This window comes from Lutjanus erythropterus, chromosome 4, assembly GCF_056507025.1.
Source record: "Lutjanus erythropterus isolate fLutEry1 chromosome 4, fLutEry1.hap2, whole genome shotgun sequence".
NCBI lineage: Eukaryota > Metazoa > Chordata > Actinopteri > Lutjaniformes > Lutjanidae > Lutjanus > Lutjanus erythropterus.
In genome coordinates, this window is record NC_139320.1 from 22,595,602 (window position 1) to 22,612,901 (window position 17,300).

A 17,300-nucleotide genomic window follows, 5' to 3' on the forward strand; every position below is an offset into this window, starting at 1 on the left:
CAAATTTCTCAAAATGAAAGTGACTTAATGTGGTTCAGTTTCACTTTTTATCACCATTTTAATAATCACTCTCTCTCTTGTGTTGCAGAAATCGAGGCAAAAGAGGCGTGTGACTGGCTGCGGGCAGCAGGATTTCCCCAGTATGCTCAGCTCTTTGAAGGTAATAAAAGCACTTGGACAACTCCCACATGCATTCATCACACAGAGAGACATGTTGTTTGGTTAAAAGATACAGATTAATTAAGTAGCACACCAATAAAATGCCCCAGTAATAAACCAAAAATTGGCTTTTTGTTGTAGCTTTTTTATATGTTGTGAAACAAGGCACTTTAATGTGAGCTTTTTAAGATGATGGGGGAATAATTATGGACAGTGTCATCTGGTCTGTCACGCTGGTCACAAAATCACGTATTGACGAGCTGCATAGTGAGCCTCATTGACACAACTGTCCTCAGGAAGCCTCAGAGCCACGGCTCCACTCGGGTCTCCAGACACCACAAAACAAGCGGAACATCAGCTGCTTTTAAGGTCTAATCTTTTCCAGGCTAGCTTTACTACATAAACATGTCTTCTGTGCTTAAAGACTGAAGTCATGGGAAGAACCAGGTTTTATCGGAGCTTAAAGTAGCTCTACTCCCTCAGATCTGTGTGTGTCAAGGCCAGACGTTTCATGTGCTTTACTACAGTATATTTGTTTGCTGACAGTTTGTAGGTAGTTGGAACGAAGCTCAGGCATGCTGGAGTGCAAAGAAAATACCAGAGGTTCCCTCCTGTACTCGTAGGAGAAAAAAGTCTTTGTAAGACTGAGGGTTCCATTAAGAACACTCTTTATTCAAAGAACAATTTCTGGAAGAAAGAGTTATGTTTGTCAAGAGTCTTTTTTGTGTGTGTCATAATAAAAAAGGGTTCTTGGCAGAACCCCCAAATGTTTTCTTGATAGAACCCTTGGAATATAAGAAGGTTCTCAGTGAAACCCCCTTGGTTGGTGTTAAATATATGCCTTGGAATATAAAAAGGTTCTTTGTAGAACCTCATGAGTATGTTCTAGATAAACTCTTGGAACACAAAAAGGTTTTCTCTAGAACACTCCGAATGTGCTGTAGAAAAAACCCTTGAAATATTAAAAGGTTATTGGTAGAACCTCACAAGTGTGTTCTACTTAAAACCTTGGAACATACAAAGGTTCCTAGTAGAACCCCTTAGTGAGTTCTAGATAAAACCCTTGGGATATGAAAAGGTTCTCAGGAGAACCTCATGATTATGTTCTAGCTAAACTTTTGGAGCATAAAAAGGTTCTCTGTGCTGTAGATAAAACCCTTGGAATGTAAAAAGTTTTTTTGTAGAACCTCATGAGTGTGTTCTAGATAAAACCCTTGGAACATAAAAAGGTTCTTAGTAGAACCCCTTTTGTAGGTTCTTGTTGGCACCCTTAGGAAGTGCCAAGTGTCTGGATAGAACCTCTGGAGAGGGTTCTGGGTGGAACCATTACACTATAGATGGGATCAGAGTAGAATATCTCCTAGGAGGGGGTTCTGGGTAGAACCTTGCACAGTTGGATCGATGTGTAACACTTTTTGTTGAGTTCAAGGTTGAACTCTCCAAGTGGAACCTTTATAAAATGTTCTAGCAGGACACAAAGGTGGTTCTCCCATGTGGACGAGCTGAAGAACCCTTTACGTTTGTAGTTATTCTCTGTATTTTTCTCAGAGCGTGATGCCGGCCGTGGTCTATTATAAATGACAACAGTGAAGAAATGTTCTTATTCTCTTGTTTCAAAGCCGACAGTATATCTGCAGAACAGACGGAGCCTTGTCGAGTTCTGTGCTGCTTCTGCTTTTCATAAAAAGTTAACGACTTCTCATGAATGCGTTGGAATGTCAGATTCAGAGGGTCTGGATTCAGTCTCTTAAGTTATGTAAGAGGAGGCCCATACCCAGAACAAGACGTAATGCCTGCACAAGCCTGAGCGCTGTTACTTGGGCAAATTCTGTCTCTTCTCATTAGCATCACATACAAAACAAGTTTGATGGTCTCCCAGACTTCGTTGTACTTCTGGAAAGAATGTGGTGTCCAGATCTTTTCTGAACACTGTGTAAAGAGGAATTACTGAAACATCAAATCTAATTTCTGACACTTGTTTAAAATGATTATATGTTTTTTTTTCCTTTAGATTCCCAGTTCCCCATTGACATTACTCCTGTGAAGAGAGATCATGACTTTCTGGACAAAGATCTCGTGGAACCTCTGTGCAGGTAAGCAGATGTTTGATGTTTTTTGCTTTAATGATGGTGGCTCATCCATGAGTCAACTCAGTAATTTCCCTGCCAAAAGGAATCCCTATACCCATCTCATGATGTTAAAAATAACATTAATCATTTTTATTTCCTTATCCTGGGGCTGTACTCCGGAAACTTCTTATCTTAAGTCTGAAGTTCAGATAAAAAAAGACTAAGATAAGATTTTTCTTTATTAAGTATTACAGAAGTAAATCCTAACTAACTTTATCTTACCTCATCCTATCTGATCTCTGGTTAGGAAATCCTGAATACTCACTTATCAGCTTTTATGTCTGTTTTTAAGCAACCGACACTTCTTTTATCATCTCACCGAGCTGAACGACTTTGTAAATGTTTTTTTTATCATTAAAACATGCTGAAACACAAAAAAATGGAGCAAAAACAACAATCTGCACTCAACCTCATGAGAGTTGAGCTAAAGGTGTTGGTAACCTCTGCAGAGAAATAGAAAGATGTTTTGGGGAAATTTACAACAATGCTAACTTGACAGATAAAAGAAAGAGAGTGGGCGAAGATAGCGAACAAAGTCATATATTAAACAAGTTAGCTAACACTACCATGAGTTACTGTAAGAAAACACTACTGTTACTGTTACAGAACATTACTGTCAGCTACTGTTAGCAAACAATACTGTTAGCTAGTTAATAAGTTAGCCACTAATACAGGTGGTAAGTGGAAGTTAGAACAGTTATCCTTAAGTTAGGAGAGTCTAGGTAAGATTTTGAGAAGTTTTGGATGGTTGTCTAATTGAAATAACTGTTCAACTGTAATGGCTTTTTTCCCCAAAAACAGTCTGGATTTGCAAGTTGCTGTTCGGCATCCATGGTAATTAGGGTTAGGACCTGATTTCGGGGGAAATCCATTACAGATGAACAGTTCCTCTGTCAGTCTTCATATCCTAACAGAAGGAATAGTGCATGTCTATGCTAACGTCCTAACTTGAAAAAAAATCTTAAAAAACTTCTCTAACTTTTTGATAACCGCTAAACTGTCCTAACTTTCGCTTTTCCACCTGTAGTAGTTAGCTGAATGTAGCTAACGGTAGTGTAAGCTGAGAGTAACTAACAGTAGTGTTCACTGATAGTAGCTAATGGGAGTGTTCGCTAACAGCAGTGTTCGCTGACAGTAGCTAATAGTAGTGTTTGCTGACAGTAGCTAACGTTAATGTTAGCTAACTTATTCTATATGTATGGCTGCTCTTGTATGTATTCAAAGGGACGCCAGATACAATGGAGACTGTCTGCTTTCTTATGCCTCTTTCTTTCTTTTATCTTTCTTTTGGCATTGTTAATTTCTCAAACAGAACATTTCTACAGATGTTACCAAAATCTCTAACTCATCTGTCTTTAAGTTAGGGGACTGTTGTTGTTTAGCTCAACGAGATGAGAAAAATAGTGTTGGCTGCTTGGTAACAGACATAAAAATTGGAATATTTATGATGTCCTAACCTGTGAGATAAGATGTGATGACATAAGATTCCAAAAGTTAGCTAGGATTTGCTTCTGTAATACCAAATTGGGGAAAATCCTACTCTTCCTATCATAATAGGAAGTTTCTGGGGTATTAAAAATCTCATGAAGAAAAGAAGATTGTTGACTGTTGTTATATTTATTTAATTCATTAAATAATAAGTCCATGCAGACCTTCATCTGTCAGGACTGAAATGTTAGACTGACATACTGATTTAATAAATTGTGAGAGCACTGGCAGGAATCGTCTCCTCTTCAGTATTTTGAGCTCCTTTCTTACATAACAGCATGAGAAACATGGGATGTGTGCATTTTTCCTCAATTAGCCCGACATGATTGAGAATATAAAAGTGCACTAAAGCCAACAACTGGTGGCTCCACATCACTCCCTTGTAGGGCAAGAGGACGGCTCATGTACTCTTTCAGGGCCCGAGATGAAAACAGCATTTCGGTTACCACAGTAACCACGGCAACCATCCTGAGAGGGAGGCAGGAGGAGCGTGAGGGTTGCCTCACACGGCTCAATATACTGTGACTCTAAACAACCCTAAAGCAACTCATCTAAATTCCAAACTAGCCACGGGATAAATAGAAGACAATTGGAAACAGTTCCACCTCCAACGTGATTTTGCCCATGACTTCCCGGCATCGCTATGGTAACATAAGGATGGCTTTGTTGTCGGTTACGCCATTACAGTCTGGTGTGCAGAAATAACTACCACCCTGCATGCTGTGGGTGTCTTTGATAGAAACTGGTAGATATTTCATGTATGTGAGTGCTCTCCCTGATCCCGGGATAAGCAGCCTCCTATTTTAGCAGCCACATTCAAAGCTCTTTAGGCCTGTGGAATAAAGGGCCCCCCAGCTTAGAAATCCTCTCCTCAGCCGGGTCCCTCTATCTGCAGTAACAATCATGAGAACTTTCTGTTTGGCTAACCCCAGCTCTGAGGCATAGTTACCGCCTCCATCTGAGGTCATTTACTGTCACAGAACAATACAGTCAATCTGTAAAAAACACTGTTAGCAATATCTGGAGCCGTTAAAGCTTGTGATTATCATACCACAAATGACTTTATTTTAGCGCACAGCCAAGGCACAATGAGCTGGAGTGTATTTATTCATGCCGTCATCTTTTCCCTCTGTGCTTTTGTTGGTACATGTTCAGTTTTTAGTGCTGTTGCTTTATATATCCCAGTTTGCACACCCGCAAAACCTCTAATCACCAAGCACATGCTCCAAGGCTTAGGCTTATGGCTGATTAAAAAAAATTGAAAATGTTTTCATTGCTTTTGGAAAACTGACTTCAGGACATTTGCATCAGTATTTCAAAGGCAAAGTTCAGTGCCACCTTACAATGAGACTGCCCTTATCAATTATTTATAAATGGTTTATAATCTGGTTTATTAATTCAGTTGTAAACACTTAATTAATCACTATTACATGGCTTTGTTAAATACTTGATTCTGATTAGTAAATTACAACAGTCTAAGGTCTGTTATCTCTGTATAACAGACCGTTGCTATGAAGAACAGACTGTTGCTATGGACACAGTTCTGATCAAACACTCTGGAAGGGTCTGAGCAAGTTGTTATTGCGAAATAAACCCCTTATTCAATTATTAAGTTAGGAATAGTGGGATGGGATAATGGAAAGGGATACAGTGAGGTCATTTTTGTGATTTTCTTTTTTTTGTTTATTATTTCACAGTAATGACCTGCTGTACATTATCCTGCTTATTACATGGTCACTTACCAAACACAGGAATAATATGACACAAAAAAATCATTTTGAAGGGATTTAAGTGATTTAAAAATGACTTTATTGTTCCTCCAGAGTTTATAATCAGAACTGCATCCATGGCAACGGTCTGTCCTTCATAGCAACAGTCTGTTGTACACAAATAACAGACCTTAGAATGCTGTAATTGACCAATCAGAATCGAGTATTTAACATAGTCATGTAATCACAAGTTGTAAAGCAGTTTTCATGCATCGTGGGGCTCACTATTTGGCAAGATCAAGTTAAAAATGCCAAACAATCAATGAACAGTGCATGATATATCACAGTATGAAAAACAAAGACAAATGATGACTTACTGCCATTTATTAAATAATAAATCTGAAGTGTACAGCATTTTTTGTTAGTATTAAATTTGTTTTTCCTTTTATTTTAAAGTGCTTTTGCTTTCCTTCTTTAATAAAATAAAGCTAAAGTAGTCAGGACCTCGGCACGTGCAAAAAAGTTGCATTGTGTGCATACAAGTGCAGAACAAAAACTCAGTAACAGTCCTTTTACAGGATTAAATAGCACTAAGACATTTTTTGAATCAATATCGCAGTTATTTTTACCTACTATTACATAATTAATCTCAGTCATGAGTTACTACATTTTATAATTGACAAAAAGAGCCTTATTGTAAGTTCAAAGTGGCATCAAAGACACGTGTGCCTGTTGGTTAAGATCTACATAAGAGTATATTGAATGAATCAGACAATGATTTAGGGCTGCAACTAACAATTATGTTTAATTAATTGATTAATTGTTTGGTCTATGAAAGAAAATTATGAAAAATGTCAATCGTGTTTCCCAAAACACAAGTCTCCCCACTGTAAATGTCAGTTTACTGTCAAAGAAAGCAGAAGATATTCACATTTAAGAAGCTGGATTGAGAGAATTTTGCTTTTTTCCATTAAAAAAAATACACAACCCAATTAATCAGTTATCAGAATAGCTGGTAGTTAATTTAAGAGCTAACAAATAGTCCATTCTTAAATTCACCTTTCCTCTACCTGCTACATACAATTTTCCAAGCCACAGTCACTCTGATCCACCGCAGAGAGACAGAGAACAGAGCGACTGACAATTACCGGCATTCATTAGGTTTCGTTGATGGCGGCGAGGATAAAGTGAATTTCCTTCTGAGTCTGGCTGCACATCAGGACCAGAAGCTGATCCACTTAACACTTAAAATAGCAAACAGAATGCAACAGAATGAGATTTATTTCTGCAGAGCTCATTAGGAAACTGTTCTGCTGTTTTCCTCTTGTTTCTCATCCTTGGGCCGTTTCTGTTTTTTGTTTTCTTTCAGGCGACTCAACACCTTGAACAAATGTGCCTCTATGAAACTTGACGTGAACCTACCGAAGAAAAAAGTAAGTGATGAGCTTTTACTTTAATTAGATGCTTTTTGCCGGTGAATTACTTTATGATAAGTGCAACGCTACACTCTATAAACTTTGGAAAAACACAATCCCCAAGCACTAAATTCAAGACACTGATGATAAAAATAGTTTTTTAGAGCTTAGACCAGGCTAATTAGCCGAAATACTAGAACATCCACAGATTTGATTAATTTATATTCTTGTATATGTAGCTGCAATTGTTTGTCTGTGAAGTGTTTTATGGTCTTTTTTTGTGTGTCTGTTTATTTTACTTTTTACGTTGGCATTATAATCTCTTGTAGATTGTTTCTTATACATTATCTTGTATAGGCAATATGGATGGGCAGGGGTTAGAAAATAATGAAAATATTTCTTGTCAAATGCTGGAAAGCAGTGCCTTTTTACTCAGTCTTGAGTCTTGAGTCTTGAGTCTTGAAAGTTTGGAAAATGCTCAATTATGTATTCAAGGTTAGAAATATCTTTGAAAACAGCTTGACTGTCAACACAATCTGGTGTTTTATCTATACAATAACTCATGTAAACCAGAAATCTTTAATTATTTCAATTGAAAACGATCCTGTCATTATGTTCTTAGCTTTATAAGTCTGCTGTAAACCAGTAGCATTAAATAATCATAATCAAAACATAGAATTAAAGTTAATATGAACTAAACACTGCAGGACTTTGCAGTTGCATTTATAGTGACAGTTTAAGTGATGATTAAGTCTAGAAACAGGAAATTTTTGGTTTAACTTCTTTCCTTGACTCAGATATCACAGCTGTATCATTTGAACTGTGTAAGAAGCAGCAGACAAACGTCAATGCCTCTGTAAGAAATAGTATTTTCTTTCAAAGACCGCCTTAAGTTATAGATCTGCTTCCTGCAGCAACACAAATATAATCTGTCTTCATCCCTTTAACCCAGATTCTGTGATATTTGAGATTGTACCGTTGTTGTATTCAAGCTTACTGAGTGTGATTTCTTTTTATGTGTCTCCGCTCTGGAATGTAGCCTGCTGGCTCTTATTTAATGATTTTTTTTTCCTCTCTCAGTCTATTTATGGAAAAGTCTTTAAGTCAATGGAATCATTTGTCTGCTGTTATATCACTGCTGGCAGAATAATGTTATTAATTTTGAGCAGACACGACATCCTGCAGATATTTCCTGCATGTCATATTGAACTTTTCTTTGTGGATCTGCTGGTATGTGTGATGCCACATGAGCCTCACCTAACAAGCCAGCTGATGTTGTTGTCCGACTCATCAGTTATTATGGTTTTATATTTGTTATTCGTTTAAAAACTAGCTGAGCAGAACCTACTTTGGAAACTTATTTGAAAATGAAAAACAAATAAGAACTAACAAAAAATACAAAGGTATAATAACTCTGATACAAAGAAAATTAGAAATACCAAATTAAATCATGTTTTCCAGAGTAACTGATGTGACATAATGTCTCTGTCTGCAGAGTGAAGACTCTGATGAAGAAGACCTGTTTGCCATCAGTGACAAATGGACATTTGAGTGGAGCAGCCGGCGCTGGTCCAGGCTTCAGGACATCGACTGTCTACTGGGACACCACGGTGAGGGTCAGCCCTCCAGGGACAGCGTGCCTCTGAGGACCACCACCAGCAGCGAGAGTGTCCTTACCGACCTCAGCGAGCCGGAGGTCTCCTCTCTGCACAGCGAGAGCAGTGGCGGCAGCGGTCACAGGGGCCTCAGCACGGAGGACTCCGACTGCTCCAACCGCACCTGCTCGGACTCTGCAGCGATGCCCGACTCGACGTCTCTCACCATGCCTCACCTCCTCCCCAAAGAGATCGCTCACTACGGCTCGCTGCCCGACAAGCACGGCAAGACGAGCCGAACCCGTGCCAAAGACTTCCTGAAGCGCATGGAGACGCTGCGCTCAAGAGGAACTCTGGGAAGAGCTCGTAAGACACTGGTCATCAGCTCTCCGGTGCTGCAGCAGGAGGCGCAGGCTCTGAAGAACCTGCGGTGTGTCGAGATCATAAACGGAGATGTTGGCGCTCCGGAAACTAACAAAGCTCTGCAATCTCACTCCGGCAGCGAGGGCAGCAGCCATTCCAGCGGCAGCGCCGTCAGCACGCCCAACCTGAAGGAGCGAAAGCCTCATCGCGCCGACTACAAGCGCAGCGGCATGTACCTGGAGGACATAGACATCTTCTCAGGCACACAAGTAAATAAGGTCGCAGAACAAAACCGCAGGAATGAGTTCTGCTCCTATGAAGACCTGGTGGTCCACATCCCCAAAGACCACAAGCCAGGAACCTTCCCCAAAGCACTGTCCATTGAGAGCCTGTCCCCGACCAACGGGGCGTCCATCAACTGGCACACAGGCAGCATGCACCTGGACTCCCCGCTCATCTCCTGCAGGAAGGAGTCCAGACCCGTCACCCAGTGCTGCTCCAGAGGCAGCCGCGTCAGCGTCTACGACAACGTCCCCGGCTCACATCTGTACGCCAGCACCGGAGACCTGATCGACCTGGAGAAAGAGGACCTGTTCCCTCACCTGGACGATATCCTGCTGCACGTCAACGGCCTGCAGCAGATCGTGGACCACTGGTCCAAGAACGTGCTGCCTGTCGGAGAGGGGATGGCGCAAGTGGACGGCGAGAGGGAGGACATGGTGGGACTCCAGTCCTCCAGTCAGATCACGTTGGACTTTGAGGGAAATTCTGTCTCTGAGAGTCAGACGCCGCCAAATTACGGGGACAGAGACAGAGTGTCACTCGCTGAGACAGAATCTACCCAGCTCAGGGAGAGGAGGGACTCAGGAGTGGGCGCTTCGCTCACACGACCAAATCGGTAAGACTCATGGAACTCTATTGAAAGTACTGAAATATTTTAAATTACACTACTTTAAAGGGATATTTCACTCCAAACAGGAGCTTGGCGACTGGTACCTACTGTAGCAACCCTACATTAAATACTACAAACTATCCTTTAAGTCCTCTATGACCCAAAGTAAAATGCTTTTCCTTTCATCTGTTATGGCTTTAGGTTACGATGGCCCAGCTTTCAGATATCTAACCGCCTCAGTCACTCGGTGGCGTCCCTGCAGATCACCAACCAGTCAGCAGGTCAGCTGAGTCTGTTGCAGAAGTTTTCTCTGCTGCGTCTCACAGCCATCATGGAAAAATACTCCATGTCCAACAAGCACGGCTGGACCTGGTGAGTCTTACTTTACCTTCCAAGATCCACACATGGTGTGACACCAGATTAATTTCACCTCTTCTTTACAAGTGAAGGAAACATTTTATTCCATTTGTTTGAACAGAAAACCTGTATTTGCTTAAATTTTTATATTAACATTAATTTGCTTGTTTGTTCAGTGTGGTATGATCAGTCATTTTTGCAATGATTCACTTTTCACTTACAGTCAGTAATACTATTAAATGTTAAGCAGAGCTGCAACAACTTGTCATTCAATCAAATAATTACCAACTATTTTGATAATCAATTTATCATTTTGAGTCATTTTCTGAGAAAAAATCCTTGATTCCAGCTTCTCAAATGTGAATATTTGACTTTTGGAAAACGGTGACCAACATTTTTCATCATTTTCTGACATTTAAAAGACCAAACAATCATTAGTTGCAGCCCTAATTTTAAGTAAATGTGTATATACTGTATGTATTTCTTTTATATTGCTGCAGCATAGCAGAGCTAAGATGTTGTGTCGATGTCTGTCCTAGGTCTGTCCCAAAGTTCATGAAGAGAATGAAGGTACCAGACTATAAGGATAAGAATGTGTTCGGGGTGCCTCTCATCGTGCATGTGCAGCGCTCTGGACAGCCGCTGCCCCTTGGCCTGCAGCAGGCCCTGCGGTACCTGAGGAGCCAGTGTCTTGACCAGGTCAGCTCACAGAACACGGGTTCTCAACTTGCATGTGTGACTTTGCATTTTCACATGTGATGTAACAGATGGTTGGGTTTTATCTAACGTGCACCGTGTAGTGTCAGATGTCAGTGCACAATGAGTGACACAGGTTGTAGGAGGATACAATAGAAGTATAATAACAATACAGCGAGCGGAACTGCTTCACAATGTCAGCTGTCACTGTACAATACATATTCCTGTCAGCTGTCAAGTTAACACGTCTGTTTTTTGCTTCCAGGTGGGTCTGTTTCGTAAGTCAGGGGTGAAGTCTCGGATTCAGGCTCTGAGGCAGATGAACGAGGGTTCTCCGGACAATGTGAACTACGAGGATCAGTCTGCCTATGATGTGGCCGACATGGTGAAGCAGTTCTTCAGGGACCTGCCGGAGCCTCTGCTCACCAGCAAGCTGGGAGAGACCTTCCTCCATATCTACCAATGTAAGGACATAAACCTGTCTCTGTTTGACTATTTTGTCTCTGTTTGCTCTTTAAAGTCTCCTTTGGCTTTCTTTTAATTTTGGAGAACATTGTGAGGTTGCACCTGATCCTAACCTCGAGCACATGTAGCTGAGTGAGGAGTAAATAACCTCTGACAGTTCATGATTGTTTTTCTCTCTTCTGTCATCGTGTCTATAAAGCAGAAATAACAGAAATCAATTCTCTGAACTGTGCAGATGTGCCGAAGGACCAAAGGTTGCAGGCCGTCCAGGCAGCCATCATGTTGATGTCAGATGAGAACAGAGAGGTGCTGCAGACACTGCTCTGCTTCCTCAGTGATGTCACTTCCTCTGTGGAGGAGAACCAGATGACACCCACGAACATTGCCGTGTGTCTGGCCCCGTCCCTGTTTCACCTCAACATACTGAAGAAAGACAATCTCTCACCGAGGTAATTCTTTTCCTCGTGTCTTAGACGATCAAGTCACGGTCTTAGAAATAAGGGTTCCAAAAGGGTTCCTCCTGAAGGGTTGAGGTTCTACCCAGAGCCATTTGCTTGTAAAGACGCCTTTTTTGAAGAAAGATCCACATGAAACCCTGGGATTATAAAAAGGTTCTCAGTGAAACCTCCACAGGGCTCTGGTTCAAGCACCTACTTTTGAAGCATTTGGAACCTTTCCACCAAAAAATAACAGGTACTGAAACTGAAAACATGGTTCCCAGCTGGAACCAAGAAATTTGCGGGATTGTTGTGCATTGTACAGTGCCCTCTATTGATGACATCCTTAATTACAATTCTATACAATTAATTACTGTAGGGCTGAGGTTCTACCCAGAACCATTTGGTTCTGAAGAATCCTTTTTTTGGGGGGGGCGGGGTTGGTCAAGGGGTTTTGGACTAAGGGTTCCATTAAGACCTCTTTTCATCCAAAACACTTTTTTTTAAATAAATACTTTTCAAGGATTGTTGAAATCTTTGTAAACTCACAATATAAAATGATTTTCTATAGATGTTCTAAATGAAACCTTTGGAATATCCCCAACGTGTGCTTTAGATAAAACCCTAGGAATATAGTAGAACTTCCTTGGATGGTTCAAGATAATAACCTGGAACACTAAAAAGGTTCCTGATAGAACCACTTCAACTGGTTCTAAATAAACCCCCTGAAATTTAAAAAACGTCCTGATGGAACCACCTCGAGTGGTTCTAGATAAAACCCTTGGATTACAAAAAGGTTATCAGAAGAACCCCTTGGGTGGGTTGCTGTTAGCACCCTTAGAAGTTGGTAGGGTTCTGGAAGGAACCCCTTGAGTGGGACCTGGGTGGAACTATTACACCATAGAACGGCTGCCCTTTAAAACCCCTCATAAAGGGTTCTGGGTGAAAGCTTTCACAAATAGTTCTACGAATAATTCTTTAAGTTGAGTTCTAGGTAGAACACTAAAAGGGATCTAAGTCTACCCATTTTAAAAGGTCATACAAGGAACCAGAAAGGGTTACGACATTATTTCTAAGAGTGTCATTAGCATCAAGGTTACAAAGATCTTTAACAGAACTGGTTCATGAACCAGAGAGTATTTGGAGGAAAAGGGCCCAAGTTGAACCTTTAGAAAGAATTCAACCAGGAATCAAAAGGGGTTCTCCTATGGGGACAGGTCAAAGAACTCTATATGGTTCTAGTTAGCACTGTATTTCTCAGAGTGCACAGTTGCCTGTCAGTCTTAAACCCTTAATGAAGGAGACATGCATGTGTTGTATTAGCTCCTCTATGATTATCTTCACCTCTGACTCCATAAAGTCAGACATTAAACTGGTTACAGAGTCTCTCAGTCCTCAGGGGTGCAGTAGATTACTCTGTTTCTGGGACGGTTTTAAAAGGACACGGCTTTCTTTTTAGAGCTCAATGTTTTATGAGATCATGCTGTGTACAAACAAAGCAAAGCTCTCTAATTTACCATGTTGAAATTGTTGCTAAAGGGATCAAAGGGGTTTCCAGCAGAGCGGAGGAAGGGTTTATATACTGTGTTTGGACGAAGGGGGACGTCAGGCGGGGAGGGGGGACTCTGCTGGCCCTAATAAGATTTCTCTCCCCCCATAATCCCCCAGGGCCATGCAGAAGAAGTACGCCACGGGCAGACCGGACCAGAAGGATCTGAATGAGAACTTAGCGGCGACACAAGGCCTCGCTCACATGATCGTAGAATGCAACCGTCTCTTCGAGGTATGAGAACCTGAAGTTGTCATGATGCAAGAATTTCAAGCCTGGATGCAACATCCACAGGCCAGCGTCTGTTTATGTTTACTCTCTGTCTTACCTCATGCTTTTATACATCCATTAGATCCCTCATGAGATGGTTACTCAGTCGCGTAATTCGTACGTGGAGGCTGACTTGCACGCACCGACGATTGGCGAGCTGTGCAAGCAGCTGGAAGATGATGATGGAACGTACCAGACACACATGGAGGGGAGGCTTCAGAACCTGCTCAAAGAGGCCCGGGAAAAGTCCAAGTACTGGGTGTCCTGCAACAGCTCCGACAACACAGAGCTCTACTACAAGAAGGTTGGTTTTCTACCTCTGATGGTGGAGTTAAAGGGATAATTCGTATTATTTGATGTGGGGTTGTATGAGGTGCTTTTTGATAGTCAGTGTATTACCTGCAGGGGAGGCTGAGCAATGTACTGCTGTGGACAGTGTCACCAAAAAAGGTATTTTAGCCACTTAAAAAAGGTCCAACTAAAAAGAATCAGCATCAATTCAAGTGTACAATATATTTATAATATTTTCACTGCTTCACGTTGCTGTCAGACAGCCTTTTCTGACAGGAAACTTATGTTATGTCAGCCAAATATTGCCCTCTCCAAATCAACCAAACTTCATAGGCAAAATCATGAATTTTACATTGCAGAACACAGGAGTTGTTGGTCTACCACTGCCTCAATTTGTTAGTTTATTTGTGTTATTTTGTGACTTTGGTGAAACCCAAGTAACCTTTCAAACCACAGAAGTCACACAATAACACAAATTAACTAACAGATCAAGGCAGCAATAGATCAGCAACTCCTGTGTTCTGTAAGTTTAAATGACAGATTTTGCTCATGGAGTTTGGTTCATTTGGTGAGAGCGGTATTTGGCATATTTAACAGTGGTTTCCTGTGGTTGTCACTGACAATCGGTAAGTACTTCATACAACCCCAACTCAAATAATCCGAACTATCCCTTTAATTCCTTGTTGTTTCAGATATAATAGTGCATCAAAATAATCCCAACATCACTTACACAACTCCAAGTCAACATATTATCAATATTGCAAAAAATAACATGCAGTCCTTGATCCCTCAAACAGGGATCTTTGCTTTCAGTTCCACAAGTTAACCTGACGGTGTTTGTCTTTGTGTCTTATCCAGGTGGGTGATGGGAACCCTTTGAGACGATGGCGAGTGTCTGTGGAGGTGGAGGCGCCTCCATCTGTCGTGTTGAACCGTGTGCTGCGAGAGCGCCACCTGTGGGATGTGGACCTGCTGCAGTGGAAAGTGTGCGAGACATTGGACAAGCAGACGGAGGTGTTTCAGTACGTCCTCAACCGCATGCCCCCTCATCCCAGCAGGGACTTTGTGGTTCTCAGGTGAGTGGTGACAGTTTGGAAGTAGCTATACTTCATTTTATTTTTAGGGGCACAAACTCAGACTTTTCCTGTTTCTTCAAGGTCGTGGAGGACAGACTTGCCCAAAGGTGCCTGCTCCCTGGTGTCTGTGTCTATAGAGCACGAGGACTGTCCTCCTGTTGGAGGTGTGCGAGCGATTGTCCTCGAGTCCAACTACCTGCTGGAGCCCTGCGGCTCCGGAAAGTCCAGACTGACTCACATCTGCAGAGTGGACTTGAAGTAAGTAACAAAAGTGTGAAAACTCTGGTATCATATGAAAAAGGAAGAAATCTATTGGCACGTCAAGCTAGCTTCACAGGAACGTAGCTAAATAACACTCCAACATTAGGCTTAATTTTTGTGAAAAACTCAAAGGGGTTTGCTTGACCTCTCATATCAAGATATCTGAATGAAAGTGAGTTCTTTGGGATAAGAGTCTCCGCTTTGCAGACGTGCACACTTTATGCTAATCCCGTGCAGTTTTTTGCATGCAGTATGAATGTGTAATTTTTGCCTCTTCCATTTGAATATTTCTGCACACTAGACAGTATTGGATAAATACAAAAACTGCACAAATGGGGACTGTCAGGAAAGCCAAGACACTTGAATTCAATTAGCTCAACTGTATTAATATGTGATAATGTTAATTCCCAAATTAACCACAGCGTTGTAGAGACCATCTTGACCTCACTGTAAGAATTGACCTATTGTGACTTGCCATCCAGTTGTCAAATAATTCCTCCAGAAGTCTCCAGAATACCAAAAGTTTTTGATACAAAATCACACCATGACATTTTCTGTGGAGTTCCTCAAGGTCATGGTGTCTTAATGTGGTATTTTGGAGGGATTTTTCATTTCCATTTCATTCCATTTTTATGAATTCTCGAGGGGTCAAAAATGGTTGAACTGTGCACCAAGTCAGTGTAATAAATGTTGTCAAGACAAAAACTGCTGCAACAGTTATGACGACAACAACGTGATACAGAGTGCTGAACTGCATCCCACATTAATCATCAGCTTGCCAGCGTTCAGATGATTTGTCACTTCCATGTGACATATAATGTCAACCTGCTATCTACCCCTAAAGACCCCCATCCTCCCTGTAGAAATGATAAAAATAAGTGTATGGTTGGGAGGGAAGTGGAGAAGTTGAACACTTTTAGCTATTTTTTCTTTAACTAAAATACATCACAAATTCTTTTGTGTGGTTTTAAATGTAATTTTTAGATACTGTATGTGCATCTATACTACAGTACACTGACTACACTGTGTTGATTTCAGGGGAAGGACTCCAGACTGGTACAACAAAGCCTTTGGTCACCTTTGTGCCGCAGAAGCTGCTCGGATCCGCAACTCCTTCCAGCCGCTGATCACAGACGGCCCAGAGACCAAAATCTGAAACTCTTTGTCTGTCGTGTGCCTGTTCAGCTTTGACATCAAGATTGAGCCTTTGAGTCAAAGCTAACAGGCCGACACGACGCAGAAACAGGACCCCAGAACTAAAGCACAGTTTAGCAGAAATGCTCTGAAGATCATTTTGAGCTCCTCTGTAACTTGCACAATGACAGAAGAGAACATTGTTATAGGTGCTGAGCGTAATTACACATTTGGAAGTTAATCATCCTGCCAATGTCTTTAGCGTTAGGATTTTATTTACCTTCATGTTGCTAAACCTGTATATTATATTAATTATTATCTTTAATAATATTGTATTACTGTTATTTTAATCTACAATGTCTAGGACATTTAAGCTCTTAAACGCTTCTGGGAAGCATGTATATGTTATTCATTTCAGATTTAAGCTATAATTATTATAATGTAGACTCAGTGTCTGTATATACGTGTGTGAATACCCTGTACATGCAAACAAGATGTATATACTGTATATAAGTGAAGGGATAAATAGTACATATGTTAATATCCTTATATATTGATTCTGTCACTGTGTCATCTTTCCTGTAATACACATGGTACAAAATTGTAAGCTGGTTTTACTTTGCTTCAGTATTGCCATTTTGGAATGAGTGTAATTTTATTAAACTTTGACCTCCAATGGTTGTGAGAAGAATGACTAAAGGTTTGACTCGATCATACCTGCTTAAGGGTACTGGATTGTGCAGTCAAGTACAAGAGACATCATTTTTTAATAAAACTGTCAAAATTATGAATCGCTCGTGTGCACTGATTCTTTCTCTGCTGCCAAATGAAAAAGATGAAACGACAAATTTTAAGAAATTATTCACGTTAAATCTCTTTTATTGAGGAAGCAGTCATTAAAAAAACATTCAGTAATACAAATTTGCCCTCACTTTAAAGGGACAGTTCACCCCCAAAATCAAAAATACAGATTTTTCCTCTCAGCTGCAGTGCTTTTTTATCCATCTACATCTT

The 17,300-nt window shown here is 40.9% G+C and overlaps 1 protein-coding gene across 6 annotated transcripts in view; it reads left to right on the forward strand.

Annotated features, from left to right (window-relative positions):
• stard13b (StAR related lipid transfer domain containing 13b) overlaps positions 1-17,073 on the forward strand; it is a 103,101-nt gene extending 86,028 nt beyond the window's left edge. For all 6 annotated transcript variants that reach the window (XM_084717357.1, XM_084717352.1, XM_084717351.1 and 3 more), the window contains 13 exons: positions 89-160; positions 2,171-2,252; positions 6,855-6,918; positions 8,396-9,756; positions 9,952-10,122; positions 10,647-10,806; positions 11,069-11,267; positions 11,504-11,717; positions 13,374-13,488; positions 13,607-13,828; positions 14,674-14,891; positions 14,973-15,149; positions 16,191-17,073. In XM_084717357.1, coding sequence (XP_084573483.1) covers positions 89-160; positions 2,171-2,252; positions 6,855-6,918; positions 8,396-9,756; positions 9,952-10,122; positions 10,647-10,806; positions 11,069-11,267; positions 11,504-11,717; positions 13,374-13,488; positions 13,607-13,828; positions 14,674-14,891; positions 14,973-15,149; positions 16,191-16,308 — 3,173 coding nt within the window. In that variant the 3' untranslated portion in view covers positions 16,309-17,073. The remainder of the gene's footprint in view (positions 1-88; positions 161-2,170; positions 2,253-6,854; positions 6,919-8,395; positions 9,757-9,951; positions 10,123-10,646; positions 10,807-11,068; positions 11,268-11,503; positions 11,718-13,373; positions 13,489-13,606; positions 13,829-14,673; positions 14,892-14,972; positions 15,150-16,190) is intronic.
• Positions 17,074-17,300: the final 227 nt, after the last annotated feature.